At 43.6% G+C, this 21,092-nt stretch overlaps 2 protein-coding genes and 1 long non-coding RNA gene across 3 annotated transcripts; all 3 read right to left on the bottom strand.

Annotated features, from left to right (window-relative positions):
- Positions 1-149: 149 nt before the first annotated feature.
- Positions 150-3,852, bottom strand: LOC120670626 (serine/threonine-protein phosphatase 2A activator-like). The gene is made up of 2 exons (XM_039950769.1): positions 2,588-3,852; positions 150-575 (listed from the first exon to the last, which is right to left on the bottom strand). Exons 1-2 carry the CDS (start codon positions 3,745-3,747, stop codon positions 566-568), a joined length of 1,170 nt encoding a protein of 389 aa, XP_039806703.1. The 5' UTR covers positions 3,748-3,852; the 3' UTR covers positions 150-565.
- A 489-nt stretch (positions 3,853-4,341) lies between these two features.
- LOC120669142 (aspartyl protease family protein 2-like) lies at positions 4,342-5,426 on the bottom strand. The gene is made up of 2 exons (XM_039948942.1): positions 5,147-5,426; positions 4,342-5,042 (listed from the first exon to the last, which is right to left on the bottom strand). Exons 1-2 carry the CDS (start codon positions 5,424-5,426, stop codon positions 4,342-4,344), a joined length of 981 nt encoding a protein of 326 aa, XP_039804876.1.
- Positions 5,427-10,269: 4,843 nt separating this feature from the next.
- LOC120670184 lies at positions 10,270-11,798 on the bottom strand. The gene is made up of 2 exons (XR_005673090.1): positions 11,764-11,798; positions 10,270-10,490 (listed from the first exon to the last, which is right to left on the bottom strand). It is a non-coding gene; the product is annotated as an uncharacterized LOC120670184 (long non-coding RNA).
- Positions 11,799-21,092: the final 9,294 nt, after the last annotated feature.

Raw genomic sequence — 21,092 nt, 5'->3', positions numbered from 1 at the left:
TTAAAGTAAACGTTTATAGAGCTGTTCGTTCTCGACTTGTCTCGACTTATTTCCTCTCACATAATACTATTCATTGTACCAGCCGAACACTATTCATTCTACCAGCCGAACAGCCTCTATGAGATCATGGAGGTGCCAAGGATTAGGAATTCAGCAAGGTCGACGGAAGACAACAGCATTCAAGGTAAGTCACAGGCAAACCCACTACAAGCGGCAGCACCTTCAGGCTACAAGCAATACTGATTCTTATACAAAAAAAAAAATGCTTCACTGCTCTAGCCATCTCTCCCATCTACATGACTACATCAAAAGCCTCAATACAAGGTGTTTATTCAGCAGCTACAAGTAATGCAAGCTGAGCAGGAGGGGGCAAGCCCCCAGAAATTGAAGAGCGATAATAGCAGTGTGATGGCACGCTGCAAACATACAGAGAACTCATTCCTCTAGACGGAAAATGATCCTCTATAGGTCTTTCTTCTACACAATCTGAGCAGCATTACTGTACAACCAGTCCTCGCATCACACAGGAGTTCTCACAGATCATGGTGAGCTTCTTTAGATGGAATTAATCCTCCCTGAAAAAATGGAGCACAGAATTCATCAGCTGGTCTGTGACGAAAAGTGCAGGCAACAGTAAGCACCAAGGTCTGTATCAACACTATCATGCATCGCTAACCATGGTTTCATTTAGTAGCAACAGATGAAATAACGTGTATCGGCTGCTATAACCCAAGCAATGGGGGATATGTTGCAAACTGATTTATTGCACTTAAGGGTGTTTTGAATGAAAGAAAACCTTGTTGGATTTATAGATTTAACCCCAAAGTTGAGCTAAATCCCCTGAACTCCTCTTTTCGAGTTAGAGCAGTGTAAAACCCAGGGAAAAGTTTTGAAGGTACTGTTCTTGTGTAACTATGCAACTGCGTTTTTCCTATGAAACTAAGCACATACCCTTGGCTATTTTCTCCATTGCATTAAACAGATGCTGCTTCAGACTTTGCTGGTCAAGGATAAAACAACAAAATCTATGATGCTTCTGTAACGTGGGCAATGTAGCATGCTGGAAAACTGGGTAAAGAGTGTTTAGAGTAGACTCAAACTTTTCAAACTGGATTCATGTACATACTTTGGATCCACAACTTAAAACAAAGCTGAACCGTGCAGAATGGGGCAGTGGTACATTATCCCATTCTCTGAACCAAAATGTGTAATGGTACAGAAGGACAACATCATACAAGTGATCAAGACAACAGAATACTAGAAAGCTAAGAGCACACAGAGTAAATAAAAAATATTGAAATAAAAATAACGATAACATAGTACACTGATTTTTAGTTCATGTTTCAGAAACAATATGAAGCCGGTTAGGGGGTTGTCTTGGTCCAAGTTACGGTGTGACCCTATAGGGTGAAGCCAGGGTTCGGGGGTTTTCTTGGCCGGCTTGGCTGACATTTCTTCTTAGTACAATGTCATGGGGATGGTCTTTGCCCCGCCGGTCAAGTTTTTTTTTTAATATGAAGGAAAAATGTAGCACATCGGCATAAAGAACAAGGAAACATGCTAGACAAATTCCTATCAATTTAAGCATCAACTAATAGACAGAATGTAGATGGTTTTTGCAGGAATAGCCTAAAGCAAATATGACGATTTTGGGCATTTGAACTCTTATTAAACATAGTGGGTGACCTACTAGCTAGGGAAATCCAGGATCTCACCAAGGACTCGAAAGAACTATTCAATGATTCAATACTATGCTATGTTAGTTGATTTAGCATCACAACATTCCACAAATATCTTGAAGCATATCATCTGTTCATGCTAGGGACAGATAAATATATTCCAGTAAATCATATGAATTCAATTCAATCTCACTATTTCTGCTTACATCCATAACGACCTTCAAGTATTTTATCCAAATACTGTTTAATGGCAACTTTTCTGTACATAACCTTACTTTGGTCTGAACAGGTCTGCTCTTCTAATCTTCTAACTGGCACTTAACACTAGTCAACCGGTTATCAGTAACATTAATTTTGGGATATCTTTCCAACATAGGGAATTCTACAACAATGATTAGAGATACCATGGAAATGAGAAAGAGATGGGTTTGGAAAACTAAGGTAAAAGCAAGTAGGCGACCATTTTGGGCCATCTCCCTCAGACAGCATTTATCATACGAACATCTGAAAACACAACTATTTGACCATGGGTCTGCAAATCATTAGAGTTAGCCTATCAGGCAAAACAGGATAAGGATCACCATAGAATTTTTCCTAATTCCAACGATGCAATGCCAGATAAATGCAAAGAAAACAAGCAATCTGCATTATAATTTCTTTCCTAGAATTACTGTAGCCAGAGGTTCCAATTGATAAAGGTGACACCCATTTTCCTTTCTCAGATGGTTATCAGTCATATTTCATGACTCATATGCCAAAACTAGTCTAGAAACAAAACTGAATTAGTCACTGCACAATTCAGCATGTTTCTCAGCCACTCCCTGCAGTGGGCTCTTGTTTTAAATTGGAACTACAAGATCAATTCATGCGAACCAAATACAAGAAAAAAATAGTGCTATGACTCATACCATTTGATTAGCGAACCAAAGAGGAAATGCTGCATGATCGGCACTTTCTCAAGCACCTCGGCCTTGTACATCTTGAGCAGCCCACTATTTACCTTCTTCCAATTGGGCACACCACTGATATCATCCAACATCGGTGAATGCTCTGCGAAGGGCCCCTTCTTTATCTTCTTCACATACGCGACACATGCCAGGTACATATACTCCTTGGAGAAGTTCTCCAATATATCCGGGTTGTGAATCGACTTGGGTTTCATGTACTTGTGATCGATAAGCTGCGCAGCCCCAAATATGAAGGGCAAAAAGTGGAAATCATCAAGGCCCCACACGCCATGGGAGCCCGCAGGCTCCAGCTGGTACGTGTCCTGCAGCGTACGCATAAAGCTGAGGTAGGCTGCGAAGACGCGCAGCACGACGGCAGGGTAGTCGGGCTCGGTGATGAGCCCGAGCCTGGCGAGGCAGTAGAGGAAGGCGGCGAAGTTGGTCTCGTGCCCCGTCCCGTAGTCGATGCGGGTGGCGTTGCCGAAGGAGTCGAGAAGGTACGGCGCGAGCTCGACCTCGGCGCCGGCGAGGTCAGCGGGGGACGCGGCGGTGGACGTGATCCGCGCGATGAGGTCGCTGGCGGAGTCGGTGAGCTTCTCGTGCCAGAGGCGAAAAGCCGGGTTCCCGTAGCGAGAGTTGTGCGGGAGCGGCGGGGCGGACGCGACGAGTGCCGTGAGGGCGGAGATGAGGTCGAGGAGCGCGGAGACGGCGGCGGACGGGGGAGCCGGGAGCGGGTCCGAGAGCTTACGGCCGTGGACGGAGGCGGATAGCGCGGCGACGAAGCCGAGGAAGTGGCGGCCGTGGAGGGAGGCGTGGAAGCGGGCGATGTCGTCGGGGGAGGCGATCCGCTTGGTGGGGGTCTGGAAGGCGTGGGGCGGCGCGGCCGGGGGCACGGGCAGGGGCTGCGGGACTGGGGAGAGGGCGATGGAGGCGGTGTTGGTGGGCGCGTTGATGGCCGGGAGGCGGATCGGGCGGTACGCAGGCGGCGGGGAGTCGGAGGTCCCCGACCAGGGGGCCGGGGTCGGAGCCGTGGTGGTTGCGCCGCAGGGGCGGCAGAGCGGGGTGTGCGCGTGGTCGTGGTGGGCGGAGGCGGAGGTCGGGGACGAGCCGGGGTTGGACATGGCTACCGTGCCGGTGGCGATGCGGCGGCGGCGGCGGCTGTGGTGGCGTGCGGGATCGGAGAGGCGAGTTGTCTGTCCTGGGCGTTTGGGTCGGCAAGTTGGAAAGTGGGGAGTATGAGAGAGAGGCGAATTAGCCGAAATGGTTGGGTTGGATGGACCGAGGAGGAGAATTTAGCCCGACTGATGGGCCTCGGCATATGGATTTGTTAGGTTTCTGGGCCGCAATATTGGGCCTTCTCTGTGTCCTTTTATTAATTGGGCCTTGTTCGTCATATGGCCATATGGGCCATGGGGGGCTCGCGGGCTGACTAGTTTTCTGTGACGACGTGGAAGATAGGGATTTTATTTTCTTTCAGTCTAAAACGTTTTTTTTGAAGGGTTTCCAATGTAAAACACGTTTTTATTTATCTTTGCTGTCAGAAAAATTAAAACGCTTACGTCCATGAATCCATAAAAAAAATTGTTTGTGACGACGAGAACATCTGACTGCATCATTTCTTATTTCATACTAGGCATACTATGCACCAAGCAGTTCCTAAGATTAGTTCGTCTGATTTTATTTCAAGAGGAATCCGAACAGCATCGGTGGATCATCTAAACGTCTTGGACGGTGTCCTGGATGCACAACTCCGATGCAAAGGAAAGCTTGGAGTCCTTGAGGTCGAAGACGAACCGCGTATCCACCTGCTGCAATGCGCCGATGACGGTTCGGCGTCCCGGCTTCATGGCAAGGCACGCGATCCGCCCCTGCTCCTCGTCATCCGCCATCAGGAACAGCTGCTCCGGCGAGACCACCAGCGCCGCCTCCTCCTCGGGAAAGTGAAGCGACAGCGACGGGAGGCGCCCCTTCATCGCCTCGGACGATGCTCGGACGCAGAGGCCGTAGCCGGAGAGCTCCACCCGCTCCGCCCCGTAGTGCGCAAGGTCCGACCACACGGCCGCTTCGACGACGTCGTACGCCTCCCGGGCCATCACCGTCAGCGGCGTGACGAGGTCGATCACGCACCCGCCTTGCCCGTCGTCGCGGCGGGCGAACATCTCCGGTCGGATCCCGTCGAGCCTGCGGGCGCCGAGGCTGACGCCGACGAGGCGAACGTAGTGCCCCGACGACTCGTTCCGGGCGCCGAGCGCCGGCAGGATCTTGGTGGTTCTGTAGCGCGGGTTGCGCGGGACGTCGGTGCCGAATCGGAGGAAGCCCTGGCGGCGGCGGTTCGCGTCGCCGCCGCCATGGAAGAGGCAGTACGAGAACCGCGTCAGCCCGCGAGCCACGGCCGTCGCGCCGATGACCCGTCGTTCTGGAAATGATGGGCGCTGTGGGCGCAGCCGAAGGGCACGTTCTGGTGCACCGCCCCCTCGTAGGTCAGCTGGTCGGTGCCGAGGTAGCCCTCGACCGACATGCCCCTCGGGCCGTCGACGCGGAACGCGCACGCTTGCCCGTTGAACTCGGACCAGTACGGCGGCTGCCAGAACGGGTCGGTGCCCGGGACGAGGCGGAACGTCGGCGAGGCCGTCTTGTCGAAGAGCCGGTGGCGCTGCGGGGAGTGCGGGTCGCACCCCTTGCACTTCATCCAGATCAGGTTGCTCGAGGTGTCGACGACCTTGAAGAGGTAGTCCTGTCGCCCGTTGCCGGTACCGACGCCGACGACCAAGGCCCTCGGCAGGCGTAGCGGGGCGTACATCTCCGGGGCGCGTAGGGTGGTGGTGACGTTCGCCGCCGAGGAGTTCGTGGCGCCTGATGGTGGGCGCGGCGGAAGGTCGGTGCGGAGGCGGCTCTGCAGATGCAGGAAGCCGTCGCTGCCCCGGCGGACGGTGTGGTCGAGGCCCCCATGATCGGCGGCGGCCACCAGCTGGAGGCTAAAACCGGCCAGGCTAGCGTTGGCCGCGTTATTGTGTGGTGGGCAACGGTGGCGACTGTGAGAGTGGGGTCATGATGCATGAGTAGTAGTGCGGTGACGATAGCAAGACTGATAGCGTGTTTCATCTCCATATACATGACATACAGTTGATGGCATGGTATTGTTGGATGCCGATGGCAGGTTCACATGGTAAGAGAAGTTATATAGAGAGAGCTTAGACCTCACGTCAGTTTCTGTTCCGTCTTCGAGATAGCATCTTCAAGATGTTGAGCTGGGTACAATGTGCTGCTGGGGCTATCTATAGCTACAGTCAAGAGATGGAGTTCTATCTTGAAGATAGGCTTAGGATGTCTTTAACTCAGCATGTAACGCTACAAATGCGTCGTACTACAATATTGGAGAACGAAATACATGTACATTCAAGCATGCAACAAGTAAAACATGAATCGGAACAAATGCGATGATTTCAAGAGAGCGTGTTACTCCTCGTTTAAGCACACTCCCTCCGTAAAAAAAAAGACTGTCCTTTTAAAAAATTTCAGACGCGTTACCCCATCCTAAGAAATGATTTTGTTACCCCAAATTACTATAGCAATTGTGATTAAAAATCATATTGTTTTTTTAATTTTTTTATATCTATACTATAAAGAACCTAAACAATTGAAATTAGCATAGACCAAAAAAATTACTCTGTACCTCTCACAGGCGATCCCACATGTCAGGCCCTTGGTATAGCGGCAGACCAAAACAGACGAAGCAGACCCACAAAGCCTGGCAACCTGGCGTTCTGAAACGATTCCGCCAATTGTCGCCATCTTTTTTCACCGGGCGCCTCCGCATACCCGCCCGCGATACCCACCCCATGGATTACGCGTCCCACCTCTCCTTCCCAAATTTGTCGCCATGATCTCGGCGTCTTCTCCTTCCCAATTTCCTCGCCATTAGCACAGCACCGCCGAACCCTCCCTGCCCGACTCCTGCCCAACAGCATCGCCGCGCACGTCGCCAACCCTCCAAGCAGCTCACGTCGCCAGGCGTGGCGAGGCGTGGCTCCAAGCAGCGCAAGTCGATAGGCGTAGCGTGCAGATCGCCGTGCGGCTGCGCGGGGCGTCGCTGATTCCGGGAGGTACGTAGTAAAATGGAACCCTAACGACCACCTCTATCCATTGCCCTACTCCGCTGATCCTAACTTGGCCTAAATCACCGGCGATTTCGAGCAAACAGTGACGCGACATCTGCAGATCGCCGTGCGGCCGCGGCGGGCGTCGCTGATTCCGGGAGGTACGTAGTAAAATGGAACCCTAACAACCACCTCTATCCATTGCCCTACTCCGCTGATCCTAACTTGCCCTAAATCACCGGCGATTTCGAGCTAACAGTGACGCCGGCCACCATCGTTGGAGAAGTTGGAGCTATTGCAATTTAGTCCATGTGGCCGTGCGGCCGCGCGGGGCGTTGCTGATTCTGGGAGGTACGTAGAAAAATGGAACCCTAACGACCACCCCTATCCATTGCCTGCTCTGCTGATCCTAACTTGCCCTAAATCGCCGGCGATTTCGAGCTAACAGTGATGCCGGCCACCATCGTTGGAGAAGCCGGAGCTATTGCAATTTAGTCCATGTGTGTGTGTGTGTGTGTGTGTGTGTGTGTGTGTGTGTGTGTGTATATATATATGTAATTCACTATATGGTGTTGGGCATCCAGCCGTAATGGTGTCTTTGATCTTTAGTTTGGTCTTTTGCAACTATCTTTTAGCCCCAGATTCAGATCGTAGTATGCAATTTCAGGTGATCATGGACCATCGGGAACCCTTGTGTGATATCACCAATCAACCCGCTGCTGGCCGTAGAGGGTTGAAAAGACCCAAATCGCAAACAGACACGGCGCTGCCTGACGATCATGATCACGGTAAAATCCAAGTGTATCTGTTTGCTGCTAAAATTGTATATGCACTCATTGTTTATGATGCAAGTTAGTTTTCGGATTTTATTATATGACACAGTTCTTGCTGCGTTGGAAGCAAAACGTCAAAAGGCCAGAGACAATTATGCAAAGTTAACTGATGAGCAGAAAGCACAACGGATTAATGCAAAGAGAAGGGAGGCTTACACACTAAAAAAAATGCGAGCCGTGCTCCAGCGCTCGTTGCTAATGCTGGTACTGTCTCGGGTACCAAAAAATTAAACACACATATTTTATTTATTTAGTTTTCTCACGTTTATTACATATAGATGAAGGGGACACGTTTGCTACACCAGTGGTGGCCGCGCTTCTGTCCAACGAAGCATCAGGTAACATCGATAAGATTAGCTGTTACGATTTTGAAAGTAAATTTTTGGTTTTATAAATCTCTTTGATTTTGAATAGAAATCATTGGTGGCGCTACTCCTGCATTTATACCAACATCTGTGGACATCTCCGAGTCAGGTTGGCTTCATTGTATTCATGATGGATGGTTCAGTGGTAGTAATTCAGAATTTATCCTCAATTTATTATATGATACAGTTGTTGCTGCATTGGAAACAAAACGTCAGAAAGCCAGAGACAGTTATGCAAAATTAACTGCCGAGCAGAAAGCACAAAGGAATGCAAAGAGAAGGGAGGCTTACGCACTAAAAAGAAATGGGAGTGCTGCACCAGAAATTCATACGCTCGTTACTAATTGTGGTATTGTCTCCACCGCCAAAACTTTTAAACACGCATAATTGAAATACTTAATTTGCTCACCTTTGTTACGTGTGGATGAAGGTGACACGCTTGCTACACCGGTGGTGGCCATGCTACCGTCCAACGAAACATCAGGTAACATCGTATATCAGATGGCCTTGTTACGATTTTGAACGCACATTTTTTTTTGTTTTATAATTTATAAAACTCTCTAATTTTTAATAGAGATCATTGATGGCGCGACTCGTGCATTTATACCAAAATCTTTGGATGTCTCCGAGTCAGAATGGCTTCATCGTAATGAAGCCAGAGCGTTCATTTGTAGGAATTCAGATTCTGTCAGGACCATCTTAAACTCTGGTGCCCTTAGCGCAGGTTAGTATTAAGTAACCAAAATTATGTTGTTATTTTCTGCGTGGTATCTACTAATGAATTCTGCCTATAATAATGCAGATAAAGGTGTAGATGTTTATGAGAAGACGCCAGAAGAATTGAAAAGGGAGAGGGACAGGAAGAGATATGCTAACATGTCTGCGGAAGCAAAGAAGGAAAAGATATCTAAAAAGCATTTGTCTCAGCCTCCTAATAATAATATTCGTTCTATAGACTTGAATGATGAAGGTAATTACGTTTATATACGTAGTTTTATAGTTTTCACAACTGAGTTGTCCTATTTTTTTACTTGATACGATGGTGGTATTATAGATTCATTCTCAGCGTCAAAACTACTTGGTTCAGTACAATCTGTACTGACTAATCTTCCCATCACTCGAAGTGCGTCCAAAGATTAGTGAATCTGTATTTTGTTTTATGTGTTAATAAAACTAACATTTCGGTGGCATGTATTTTGTGAAATAAGTAGTCAATGTTGTTAATTCTAATATAATTCTTGAAAGTGCATCTCGGCCCCTAGTGTGTTTTGGTGGATTGATTGACACCACGATTAAAGGACTAACTATCTTGTTGAGTATATGAGCAGGAATTGATTATCATAATTGTAATCTATGTGATGAAATGAATCAAGATTCAAAACATATGCTCATATGACAAGATGAATGACATATTCTAGTATGAGAATATTAACAAGCAACAACTACCATAGAAATTGGGATATGTATCAACGATAAAGAATTTATTCGTATATCCAAATGAAGCTTGTTGATGTAAGTGGAATTCAAAATGACAAGCCAATGTATTATGAATGAGACAAAGGTGTATGCTTAGGCATAGTCTCACAATTGGAGAAACTTGTCATAAGAAATATATGAGATAGTTGATGATCAAGCAAGCATGAAAGAAATGATATTCATTGTAATGGCAAAATCAATGTGAGATCAAGAGGGCTCTTGAGGATAAATGGATGGGATCGAAAGGCGTGTTTCTAGAGGCTATGTAAGCAAAGGCTTGGCATGAGCAAAGAAACCGATAATGATCAAATCCAAGAATCACTACAAAAAATCTGTTGATCCATGACGATTGAATTTCGTCACAGATCACTGAAAAACCGTCATAAAATAGTATCTATGACGATCTCAAATAACGTCATGTATTGAGCGTCATAGATCACACCTCGTGACGTTCCTTAAATTTTCGTCATAGATTGCTTGATCCATGACGTTTTAAAACCGTCATGGAATGTCCCCGGGCCCCCGAAGCCCAACCCAAGCCCGTTTTCTATGACGAAAATTAACGTCACGAACAGTATAATTTTCGTCACAGATTCAATTGCCATGTCACACAATGATGACATGGAAGATGACGTGGCTGCTGACATGACGATGACGTGGATAGCAATGATGACGTGTAATTTGACATGATCGATGACGTAGCAGTGACGTGGAAAGTGGTGATGACATGGTACCACATGGATGCTGACATGGACAGTGATGTGGCAGCAAGCACGTGAGCCAATTTGGGCCTCATTTACACAGCCCATTTGGGCCTCATTTACACAGCCCATAACTGCATGATCATTTCAGCCCAACCCAAGATATATCAATAAGAAATTAACATCTCATCACATAAATAAATTTTGATCGAGCATTTAATCACATACAACATTAAATCACATAAAAAAATTTCATCCAGAATTGCAATAAGCTATATTTGAAAGCTAATATGCAATGGCAATATGTACATAACGTGCATCATTTCTCTTTTTCCTGTAGAGGCACTCAAACAAATTCGATGCATTTGTTCTTGATCTTTGTACTTCTCTCCCTGAAAATTGCAAGCATGCAAAGAACTTAATCTTTCTGAAAAGGAAAAATAGAGAAGCCAAGCAAAGTTACTCGGATACAAGAAATTAGTTTTTGCAAAACAAAAGGGTATTATAGTTTGTACATATTTATGCATTGACATTCACTCAATATGGAAGAATTGCTGATTTGTCATACAAATAAACAACTTAACAGCTTCAGTGCTAGTCATACAAATAAACAATCTAACATCTTCTGTGCTCGATGACAAGCACGAGCAGCTACTCAAGATAAAAATAAAATTAAACTACCAGACTTGCAAAAGATAAGTGCTTAGTTACTGAATATGCAATGCAATTGTATTATTGTACTACCAAGAAGCTCATCTCATAACTAGCAGTAGCTAGTTATGATAGTAGTTGTAGCAACAAGCTGCAGCATGACAACAGTAGAGAGTAGTGATAGTAGTAGTAGGCTTCCATACCTCCTAAATGCTCTCTTGGACTGGTGATGTATAAAAAAAGGGCAGCTGCAGCTCTGGGGATTATGCAGCTCCACTTCTCGTGTGCTTCTCTTCTTTTCTCGTTCACCTTGTTCATCTTCCACCTGCAGCAACAAAGTGTGCGTGTGTGCTTGTGCTCACTGATCAGAGGATCAGTGCGGCTGAGGTAAAGGGTTAGGCTAACACAATAGAATGAATGTTTGCAAAAGTTAAGAGGACATCAGCAGCACCCTGCAACAGATAAACTCATTTTAGTTATCATCAAAGTGAGCTAAGGATTTTGTGGGAAAAAATAGCTCTGTCAAAATGAAAGGGCACAATTATTTCTGAATCATATGTTTCATATCTATGAATTGCATAGAAAAACAAAACAAATTGAAGAAATGTTTGTCAGTACAGCTAATCTGACGGGAGATTACAATGAAGCTAGTGCTGAACTGGCCATCATGCTAATCAATCTATCAGCGAATGAATCGGTTGAGAGACGTTTATACCAAATACTATCAGTAAATGAATCGATGAAAAAAATCAAGATGCAGCATTGCCTACGATTTAAAAATAAAGATGTCATATACGCAGCATGGATACTTCACACAAGAGCAGAGCTGTCAGATATCTCTTGTATTTTGAAAAGTCAATATTTAATATTTGAAAAAAAATCATATATCAGATTTATAGTTTCTTTAGTTAAAGAGATGCATGCAGGGAGGAAGCTAAGTGAACAGCAAGCACTACTGAAACTAGCTATAATCTCAACATCAACTATAATTATGCTGTACAGATGCAGACATACCTGCCGAACACCATTCTCATGCTTCAATATAAAACTCACCCGTGGAATTACTAGAAAGATATCCTACAAAAATTTCAGAACGTGAAGTGAACATCAATGTGAAGTGAACCAAGAAAGTAGCAAAATTACTAGAAAGATATCCTACAAAAATTTCAGAACGTTTGTTGCTACCAGAATTTAAGCTGCTCTGAAATTTGGTTCAAACATGGACTGATAACTGTAATGCAAATCAAATCATCATATAATTATCTTCAATGCATAGCAATTTTTTTGCAACTAGACTGTTCCTTCAAATAAAGTAAAGTGGAACACAGTTAGGCAAAAATGAACAAAAAAATTATACTGCAGGTAAGGTTGCCAAGCATGTCTTAATTTTTCTAAAAGATGTACACGGTCCCCTCCCCATCAATCCATTCAAAGCATAACTCACATGCAAAAAGTCAAACAAAAAGTGCGCACTGCATGAATGAGAAGAATGGAGCATAGGCTTAATTAATGTACAAGTCGAAGGAAGAAGAAAATAATCTCAGAACCCAATGGAGAAGCGGTGCGGGCTGGCTGCGCATGTCGGACGCTCCATTGCCCTCGTGGGTACCTGCCGCAGCTCGTCCACATGAGGCGGTTCGAGCTGGACGGAGATCAGCGCTAACCGTGTGTGGCTTGCCGAAGCTCGCCCGCACGCTTCGGAGCGAGGTCGAGGAGAGGGGCGCAGATCTGAGGGGGGGAGGGGGAGGGGAGTGCGTAGACCTTAGCCCTCTTCCGACTCGCCACGCCGGTGCCGGACGGAGTAGAACCCTAGCAAGAAAGTAAAGGGGATGAGAGGAGGACGATACGATGCAGAGAACATGGTGAGAAGGGGATGGAGGAGGGGCGCACCTGAACCTGGATCTGCTACCACCGTGTCGTTCATCGCCGCGTCCGTGTCGTCGGTGTCCGCGGAGGGGATCCTCGCGCAAGCGGACGAGGCGGAGCGCCGCTGTGATTTCGCAGCCACGGCCGCCTGCCTCGAGTCCGCTCGGCGCCCGCCCCACGCCGCCAAGCTACTACCGCTCGTCGAGGCTCGTGCTTGGGTGGCGCGCGGGGAGGGAACGGGGATGGCGGCGGGGGGCGAGATGGGCTCTCTGTGTTGTGAGCAGGGAAGAGACGGCGATGTGGGTGGGAGGAGGCGGCCGACAGGGGTAGCAGGAGCGCGGAACAGGAGGTAGGGTTTCAGCGGGCCTTTTATACACATAGGGATTCATTCGAATCGTCGGATCGGAGATGTACGGCTGGTAAACGTCGGACCTTAGAGGAAAATGGCCCAGACAAAGTTTCATGGCCCGTTTAACATTTTTCTTTTTTTATTTTTATTGTACTGCACCATTGTGAAGTAACATGTAAAAATAATTACCATATATATCAATTTATTTTTTACATATAATAGACTACATATAAGTTCTCCTACAGAAGTTTCAATAATTTTCTAAGTCATTTACTATTTTTAGTAGTTTAAATGACTTTCTGTGCGTTTATTGAAAATAATTACAATTTAAGCTACATGTATCTCAAATAATATTTAAAATATTTGATAAAAATATATTTTAAGGACATATGAACCATTATAGCTTATATCCTAAAAATATATAAAAAGTTCAAATGTTTGTTAGGGGCAATTCAAACTTCTATTTACAACCTTATTATACAATAATGATAATAATACCTAAAACTTCTCCAATTTTTTTGTAAATTGGTATAGAATCATTTCATGTATTTATATGCTTTTAATAAAAGTTTCACAAGATTTTATGGAAATTGTAATATACATTGTTCACAAAATTTATAGGTGTGTCACATTGTTTCATAGAACGCAAGTTAAACTTTGAGATTTAAGCAACTCATTATATTTTCAAACTTATATGCACCTCAAATTTGTACACAACCTTATTATCACTATAACATTAGAAAATGTGAAGTTACATTACCAATTATTATAAAAAAACATATTTGTCTACTTTCAATTTAGGTGGAAGAAAACAAGCCATATAAAAAAGATTCAAGAAATATTAATTAACATACCAGAAAATACCATTAAATGAAAGATCATAATTTTGGGAAAATTTAGAAAAAAGAACCATGAAATTTGGAGTTGTTATGGGGGATTAATACCAATTATAAATTTTAATTTCGGATTAAAAAGATAAACATTTTTCCCTAACTGATGATGGGCTGCTTCAGCATTTTATCTGGGCTCGGCCCAAGATAGGGCGGAGCTGGAGCTGGCCCAAGAACTGCTGCATTATGGAATCTTTAATTAAATTTAGCTAACAAAGCTCGACACAACCAATGAAGTGGCTTGGTGGTAGAAGTGGCCCACTCTAACCCGCAGGTGCTGTGTTCGTATCGCCCTTGCTGCTTTTTTTTGGATCATTTTTGGACAAAATGTAGATTAATTAAAATGTAAAAAATATCTCATGGCCCAACCCGACACAACTGAAGGACTAGTGTACTGGTATGACTTCGTGCTTGAAGAAGTGCAGCTCCCACGTTGAGTTCCCTCTTTACCGCTTTTTTTTCCTTTTTTTAAGCCGTATTGATAATTCGTATGCACCTCAAATTTGGTTTAACGCCAAATTCAAATTTTTTCCAATCACTTTTTTTATTCAATCACATATGCATGTACCACGGGAGGATAGGGAGCGGAATAGGACTTAGTAGAATGTTCAAATTTGGTTTGAGACTTTTAGTTTGCTTTTCATGTGCGCTGACTAGGCTGCCATGTAAGCATTAAATAAGAGAAGAAAAAACTTGAATTAAAAATGAAAATGTCAAAACATATAGTTAAAATAACTATGACGATTTTTTATGACATTAATGTTAAAACGTCATGTTTTGTGGGCTCAATTATGACGAATTCAATAAAACGTCACAAAGTTCTGGGCCTAGGGTCCATACCTTCAAATTCGTCATAGATTGTGTGCAATTGTGACGCTCCATTAAAATGTCATAAAATTTTCGTCATAGATCACCATATTTCTTGTAGTGAATTCTAAGATACATGGAGAATTTCATATTGACAAGTGTCATTCATTAGAGAAGAAAAATTGCTTGTGAATCAAAATAGATTTCATTGTAAGTTAAATGTGATACAAGCCTACATGAAGCTATATGTGATGCAAGGATGAAGAGTTGTAATTCGAGAATGGGTTTCTAGGTACTAAGCTTGGAGAAGGGCAATTGTGGTTGTGCCGAGAAACCAATGCTAGGGTGACGAAACGTTCTTTGGGTTCAACTTGAAGAATCTTGGTCATGTGTGGTGTTCATGTTGGCAAGTATCAATCTTTCTAGAATCTTATTGTGAAGACGGTGACTTGAACTAGAAGTGGATTTCATTCAAGGATAAAGGTTCAAGGTCACTAGCTCAAGGAAGATGTGCTCAAAGTAAAGAAGCCAAGTTGGATGCACACCTCAGATTGTGATTGATCAACACACGGCATAGGATGAAAAAGAGAAGCTCAAGAAGTTGAATTATAATTTATCTTTGATCTTGAATTTAGGTATGCCGTACTATCAAGAGGGATGCATCACACTGGTCTTTGGTTTAGTCTCAGTGCTCAAGTAACCCTTATGAGTTGAGAGAGACACAAAAGCCTCACGTACACATTTTAACATTGCTGCCAGGGCAAATCCGGAAGTTCCGGATTTGGCACACGTGGCACTAACGGCTAGTTGGTTTGAAAACCCGGAGGTTCCGGGTTGTAGAATCCGGAAGTTCCGAGTTATAACTGTCACGTAACAGCTAGTTTTGTTGGGACCGGCTATTTATACCCCTTAGCCCCCTCCTTGGTGGGCTGCTGTTCCAGACTTTATTCTGTTCATTGCTGGTCGTCCCAAGAAGCTTGGTAGCCATAGTTGAGCTCTCCCCAACCTCTCTTTGTGAGATTGTATGATTAGTGTATATCCTTGAGTTGGGTTGAGAGAGTGAATGCTTGAGAGCACTAGAGAGCACAGCAAACCTTGAGCACTTAAGCTTAGCTGTGATTTGTGTGATTCGCATTTGTTACTCTTGGAGGTGAAGCCTCCTAGACGGTTAGGTGTCGCCGGTTAGCTCCCAAGGATTGTGGTGAGCAGCGACAAGTTTGTTGCAGCACCAATCTTGTGCCACAAGGGCGCATGGTCATATAGTGGAAGGAGGAAATAGCTTGACCTTGGGGTCGATATAAGCTTCCTCAACGGAGACTAGGATTCACACGTGGGTGCACGGGGTGAATCTGAACTTCGGTAAAACAAATCCTTGTGTTCATTGCATTTACATTTGTTTTGAGGATTTGAGGAGCTCTCCATTAGACACTTGTGTCTTGGAGATATTGTTGTTTCGTATGTGCAGGATCTGCGTGAACCTGCTCAAGGAACTTCTCTGAGCAGACTCTACAATTGGGGTTTGAATTTATATTCATTTATTAGCACTACACTTATTGTGTTCACTCTGTTCTGAGTGAACTCGGAAGTTCCGGATTGATAAACCCGGAAGTTCCGAGTTTACCTACTGTCTAGTCCAAATCCGGAAGTTCCGGATTTGAAACCCGGAAGTTCCGAGTTTGGCAGACAGTCAATTTTATCCGCTGTGTTTGAGTGAAAATTTGTAGGTGCGCCTATTCACCCCCCTCTAGGTGACATCACGGTCCTTTCAATTGGTGTCAAAGCCTAACTTCACATCAAAGCTTAACCGCCGTGAAGAAACGATGTCGACGTCCTATGAGGTACCCATTGAGCCGTTTGTAAGTGATGGCTCAAATTATGCTTTCTGGTCCATTAATGTTCAAAATCATTTGCGGAATCTTGGTCCACTTGCTGAACGAGTTGTAGTTGCAAGTATCCTTCCTCCAAATTTTAGTTGGAAAAATATTGACATAACAAACAAAAGGGAAATGGATTGCATGCAACTCAACGCGTTAGTCACTGATTATTTGCTGAGTGTTGTATGCGCAAAAATTAGTGATATCATTCTTGAGAATGAAGAAATGCGAGAAAACGCCTATCTCATTTGGAAAATTTTCAAGAATCTTTATGACAAAAATTACTCAGTATCATCAGTAACAAGCACAGCTCATCAAGAATCATCTGTCAATAGTTAGGAAAACAAAGATTCAAAAGGCATTGACTCGACTCCAAAAATTTCAGCAAACCCGGAAGTTCCGGATTCAGAACCCAGAAGTTCCGGATTGGAGAATAATGCTGAAATATATGAATCAGATGATGAATCAGCCTCTAATTGTTCTGCTCAATCACATTATAGTCATCATCAGTGCTTTATGGCCACAGCTGAAGACAATTCAGATTCAGATATTGATAGTGGTAGTGATTGTGATAGTGATGATAATGACGAGGAGCTAATGATGGAACTTAGAAAAGTAAGCAAGAAGAGAAGAGAAACAATCTTTGGGCTGATGAAAAAGGTAATGAAGCAAGATCAAGAAATAAAGAAACAAAAAAAGGTTCTCAACAAAAAGGATGATGAAATCAAATGTCTTGCTCTAGTAGAAGAGAGAAATCATGCTCTCAAGACTGAATTGGATGAGCTTACTAGCAAGCATATGGACCTTCAAAATCTGCATCAGAAACTCAAGTGCTCCAATGACCAACTTGTAGATTCATTTGTCAATCTAGATGTTGCTCATGGGGTCATAGTTACAATGGTGAAATCATACAAGCAAATTGACAACACTTGCTCACAAAATAAGAACAAAGAGAAACAATCTTGGTATGAGCAAGTGGTCGTGGAAGATTGCAATGATGACATCGCCCTAGAAAATGAAGTGCTCAAGCAAGAGGTTGAGAGGCTCTCACAAGACTTGTCAAAATTGAAAGGCAAGAGTGTTGTACAACATTCTCAAGATAATCGTGAGACCATGGTGAAGAAGCTTGAGAAGGGGTCCACCGTGCAAAACTCACGCAATCTTATACACAAGTCAAAGGAGAGCAAGTCTCAAACAAAGAAAAAAAATTTAGCTCATGTCAAATGCTTCAAGTGCTCCAACATGGGACATTATGCTTCAATGTGCTCATTCAAGCAAAAAGGCCAGCAAACTCTCTCCAAGAGACAAAGAAGTCTTGCCAAAAGAAGATGTTTTGGCTGCTGCAAAATGGGACACAGAATTGCAACTTGCCCAGACAAGTCAAGCAAACCCGGAAGTTCCGGAGTGTACAACCCGGAAGTTCCAGTTTTGAAATCACAACGGCATTTCAAGCTAAACAAAGGCTTCAAGAAGGCTCAAGAAAAATACTTGGAGAGGAAAGCAGTTAAGGACAATAATAACAATCCATCAAGCAACATCAAGCACTAAGTTTGCTATACATGTCGAGAAAAAGGACATCTTGGTAAGGATTGTCCAAACGGAAACTCTCCTAAGCCAAACTTGATCAACAATGTACCTTTATGCTATAGGAGACCTTCAAATGGTGTTGGTGCCGGTAGGATGATGAGTTCATCAACTACTCGCCCAAGAGCCATTTGGGTTCCCAAATCTTTGTTGACTAACTTTCGTGGACCCAACTTGGTTTGGGTACCAAAATGTGCTTGAAAGAATTATCAGGTACTCAGAGATGCATTGTGGACTTGGCGAACATGAGAAGAGCTTCACCTCAATATTGTTATCCAAAGTTCATCTAGAAAATCGCCAAGTTGAACTCAAACCGATCCATCATTCCAATGCATCTCCGATAACACGTACCTCTTCCTTGTGCTAATCAAGTTCTTAAATTTGAGATTGATTTGTGTAATTTCAAATAAAAGGGATTGATTAGCTCACTTTGTTAATTTGTAAAATATATACATTTATCAATTGTGATGCTCTTAACAAGCTCTTTGGTGGAGCTAGTGCTTTAGTAACATTACAGGAGCATCTACAAGTATTGAAGATTCAAGAAAGATCAAGAATTCATGGATTACCCTCAGTCAAGAAAGTCTGGTAAACCTGGAAGTTCCGGATTTTACAACCCGGAAGTTCCGGATTTTCAAAAGAATCACTGTTGAGTAATATCTGTGGACAGACAGTAGCCACGACTTGATTTCTACATTACTCAAGGGACTGTGAGTTCATTCTTGACCTACTCTATATTCTAGACATATTTCTTGATTAGTTGACCAAGATATGAAATGAGTATCCTCAAGTGTCTTTATTGATCACAAGTGCACATCTCAAGAATTCTATCCTTGATGCACTTATTTAGGGGGAGCTTATTTCATATTTTGTGTCTTGCTACTAACCTTGCTTTCAAGGCTTCATGTGTGTAGAAAACATATACATGATCACAAGGGTAATATGCTTCACTACGAGTATGCCACTTGACTTCAAGGTCACCAATCCAACTTGAAAAAGGTGTATCTAAACTCAAAATTGGATTAATTATCACTTTGTGTGGCTGCTCTCCATAATATGGCTTAAGTTCCTCATTTGGTCTTAAGATGCACATATACTTGTCTTCCATATACATGTGTGCATTACTCACTTTTGAGAAACTTAGTCCATATTATGAGGCTTTGCTGAGTGGCGACTCATTGCCTTCCACATTTCAAGAGTCATCAAGCACAAAGCTAGGGCTTGTACTACTAATGTGATTTACTTGGACTTCTGAGCTTTTTCATGACTTACCCAAAGAAAAAGAGTTCAAGTTGTATTTACAATAATTATGTGCAAGCCATGTATGAGGGATTCTTCTTTTGTGAAGGACATGAAATCTAAAGGGCCAAGGTATGTTTTATTTGGGTCAAGTATTTATGTTTTGCATCTAGACCCTCTACATGCTAGTGTGTGCATGTTTTGTATCAAGTAATTCCAAGTCATTTTGTACCTTTAGATATTTGGTTGATACCTTCTTTTAAGATTGACCTAGTGTTAAGAGAACTAAATTGTTGTGAGGTATGAGCCAAATATGCTAAGAACGGTGCTTGACTTGAGTTACTAGATACATGAGTATCATATGATAGATTTTTTGAAAACCCAACTAGTATGCTAGGTTGTATGCTGTTTGGAAACTTTTGGTTCTTGGTCTTTGTGACCATGTCAAGTTGCCTTGTGGTTTGTTGACGCTCCTTAGAGCACCAATTTACGTACCGCAAGCGCACGGATCGTGTAGCTTTTCCCTTAGAGTATTCCCTCAAGGTTTATCAATCCACGGAATAAATGTATTACTATGCTTAACTAAGCACTAATGACGTTGGTAAAAGATCTATATTAAGTGTTTGAGTGTGAAATAGATCTAATCTAACTAATCTAATCTAATCCAGACTAGTGAGCAATGATAGGTGTGTGCACAAGATATGAAGAGCATTTGTCCATAGGGTCTAGGATCACTAGAGATGTAATCGCCAAGCAACGAAGAACGGATCTAATCTACCAAAGGTGTGTTCCAAGATATTCCCCGTCCTTTGGCATTCCGGACAAGTCGAAACAAATCTTTTCGCGTCTTCATGCATCTCGGGCCAATAGAATCCACTAGCCCATACCTTAGCTTGAGTTCTAAAGTGCCCATAATGTCCTCCATATCCCGACGAGTGACACTTTCTTAGAACTTCTTCACGTTCCTCCCTCGGTATGCATCTTCTTAGGACTCCATCTTCTCCATATCTATATAAGCATGGTGGATCCCAATAGTATTTTCTTCTTTCCGCGCTCACTCTTTTCTTTGCATTCTTGTCCAAGTGATCCAAGGGCATCCCTTTTATTGCCCTTATTATATCATTCATCCAACTATTTTTTTCGAGAATTCTATATAGGTGATCATCTCTCATTTGGTCCTCAATAGGTTTTTTTCCATCATCTCCATGGTTCATCCTCGATAGGTGGTCGGCCACAACGTTCTCGGCCCCTTTCTTGTCCCTTAACTCCACATCGAATTCTTGTAGCAATAGAATCCATCGAATCAAGCGTTACTTAGCATCTTTCTTGGACAAGAGATACTTGATTGCCGCATGGTCGGTATAAACTATCACCTTTGAATTTACTATGTATGATCTGAATTTTTCGAAGGTGAATACCACGGCAAGCAATTCTTTCTCCGTTGTTGCATAATTAACTTGGGCTTCATTGAGAGTCTTGCTTGCGTAGTAGATAGCATTTACCTTCCCCTCTTTCCTTTGTCCAAGAACGGCTCCTACGGCGTAGTCGCTTCAATCACACATGATTTCAAAAGGTAGATTCCAATCCGGAGGTTGCATGATAGGAGCACTTATGAGAGATTGCTTGAGTGTTCGAAAGGCGTGAAGACAATCACTATCGAAGGTGTATTCCACATCTTTTTGGAGAAGTTGTGTCAATGGCTTGGTGATTTTTGAAAAATCCTTTATGAACCTC

This window comes from Panicum virgatum, chromosome 4N, assembly GCF_016808335.1.
Source record: "Panicum virgatum strain AP13 chromosome 4N, P.virgatum_v5, whole genome shotgun sequence".
NCBI classification, from domain to species: domain Eukaryota; kingdom Viridiplantae; phylum Streptophyta; class Magnoliopsida; order Poales; family Poaceae; genus Panicum; species Panicum virgatum.
This window is presented reverse-complemented; position numbering and strand designations above follow the sequence as displayed.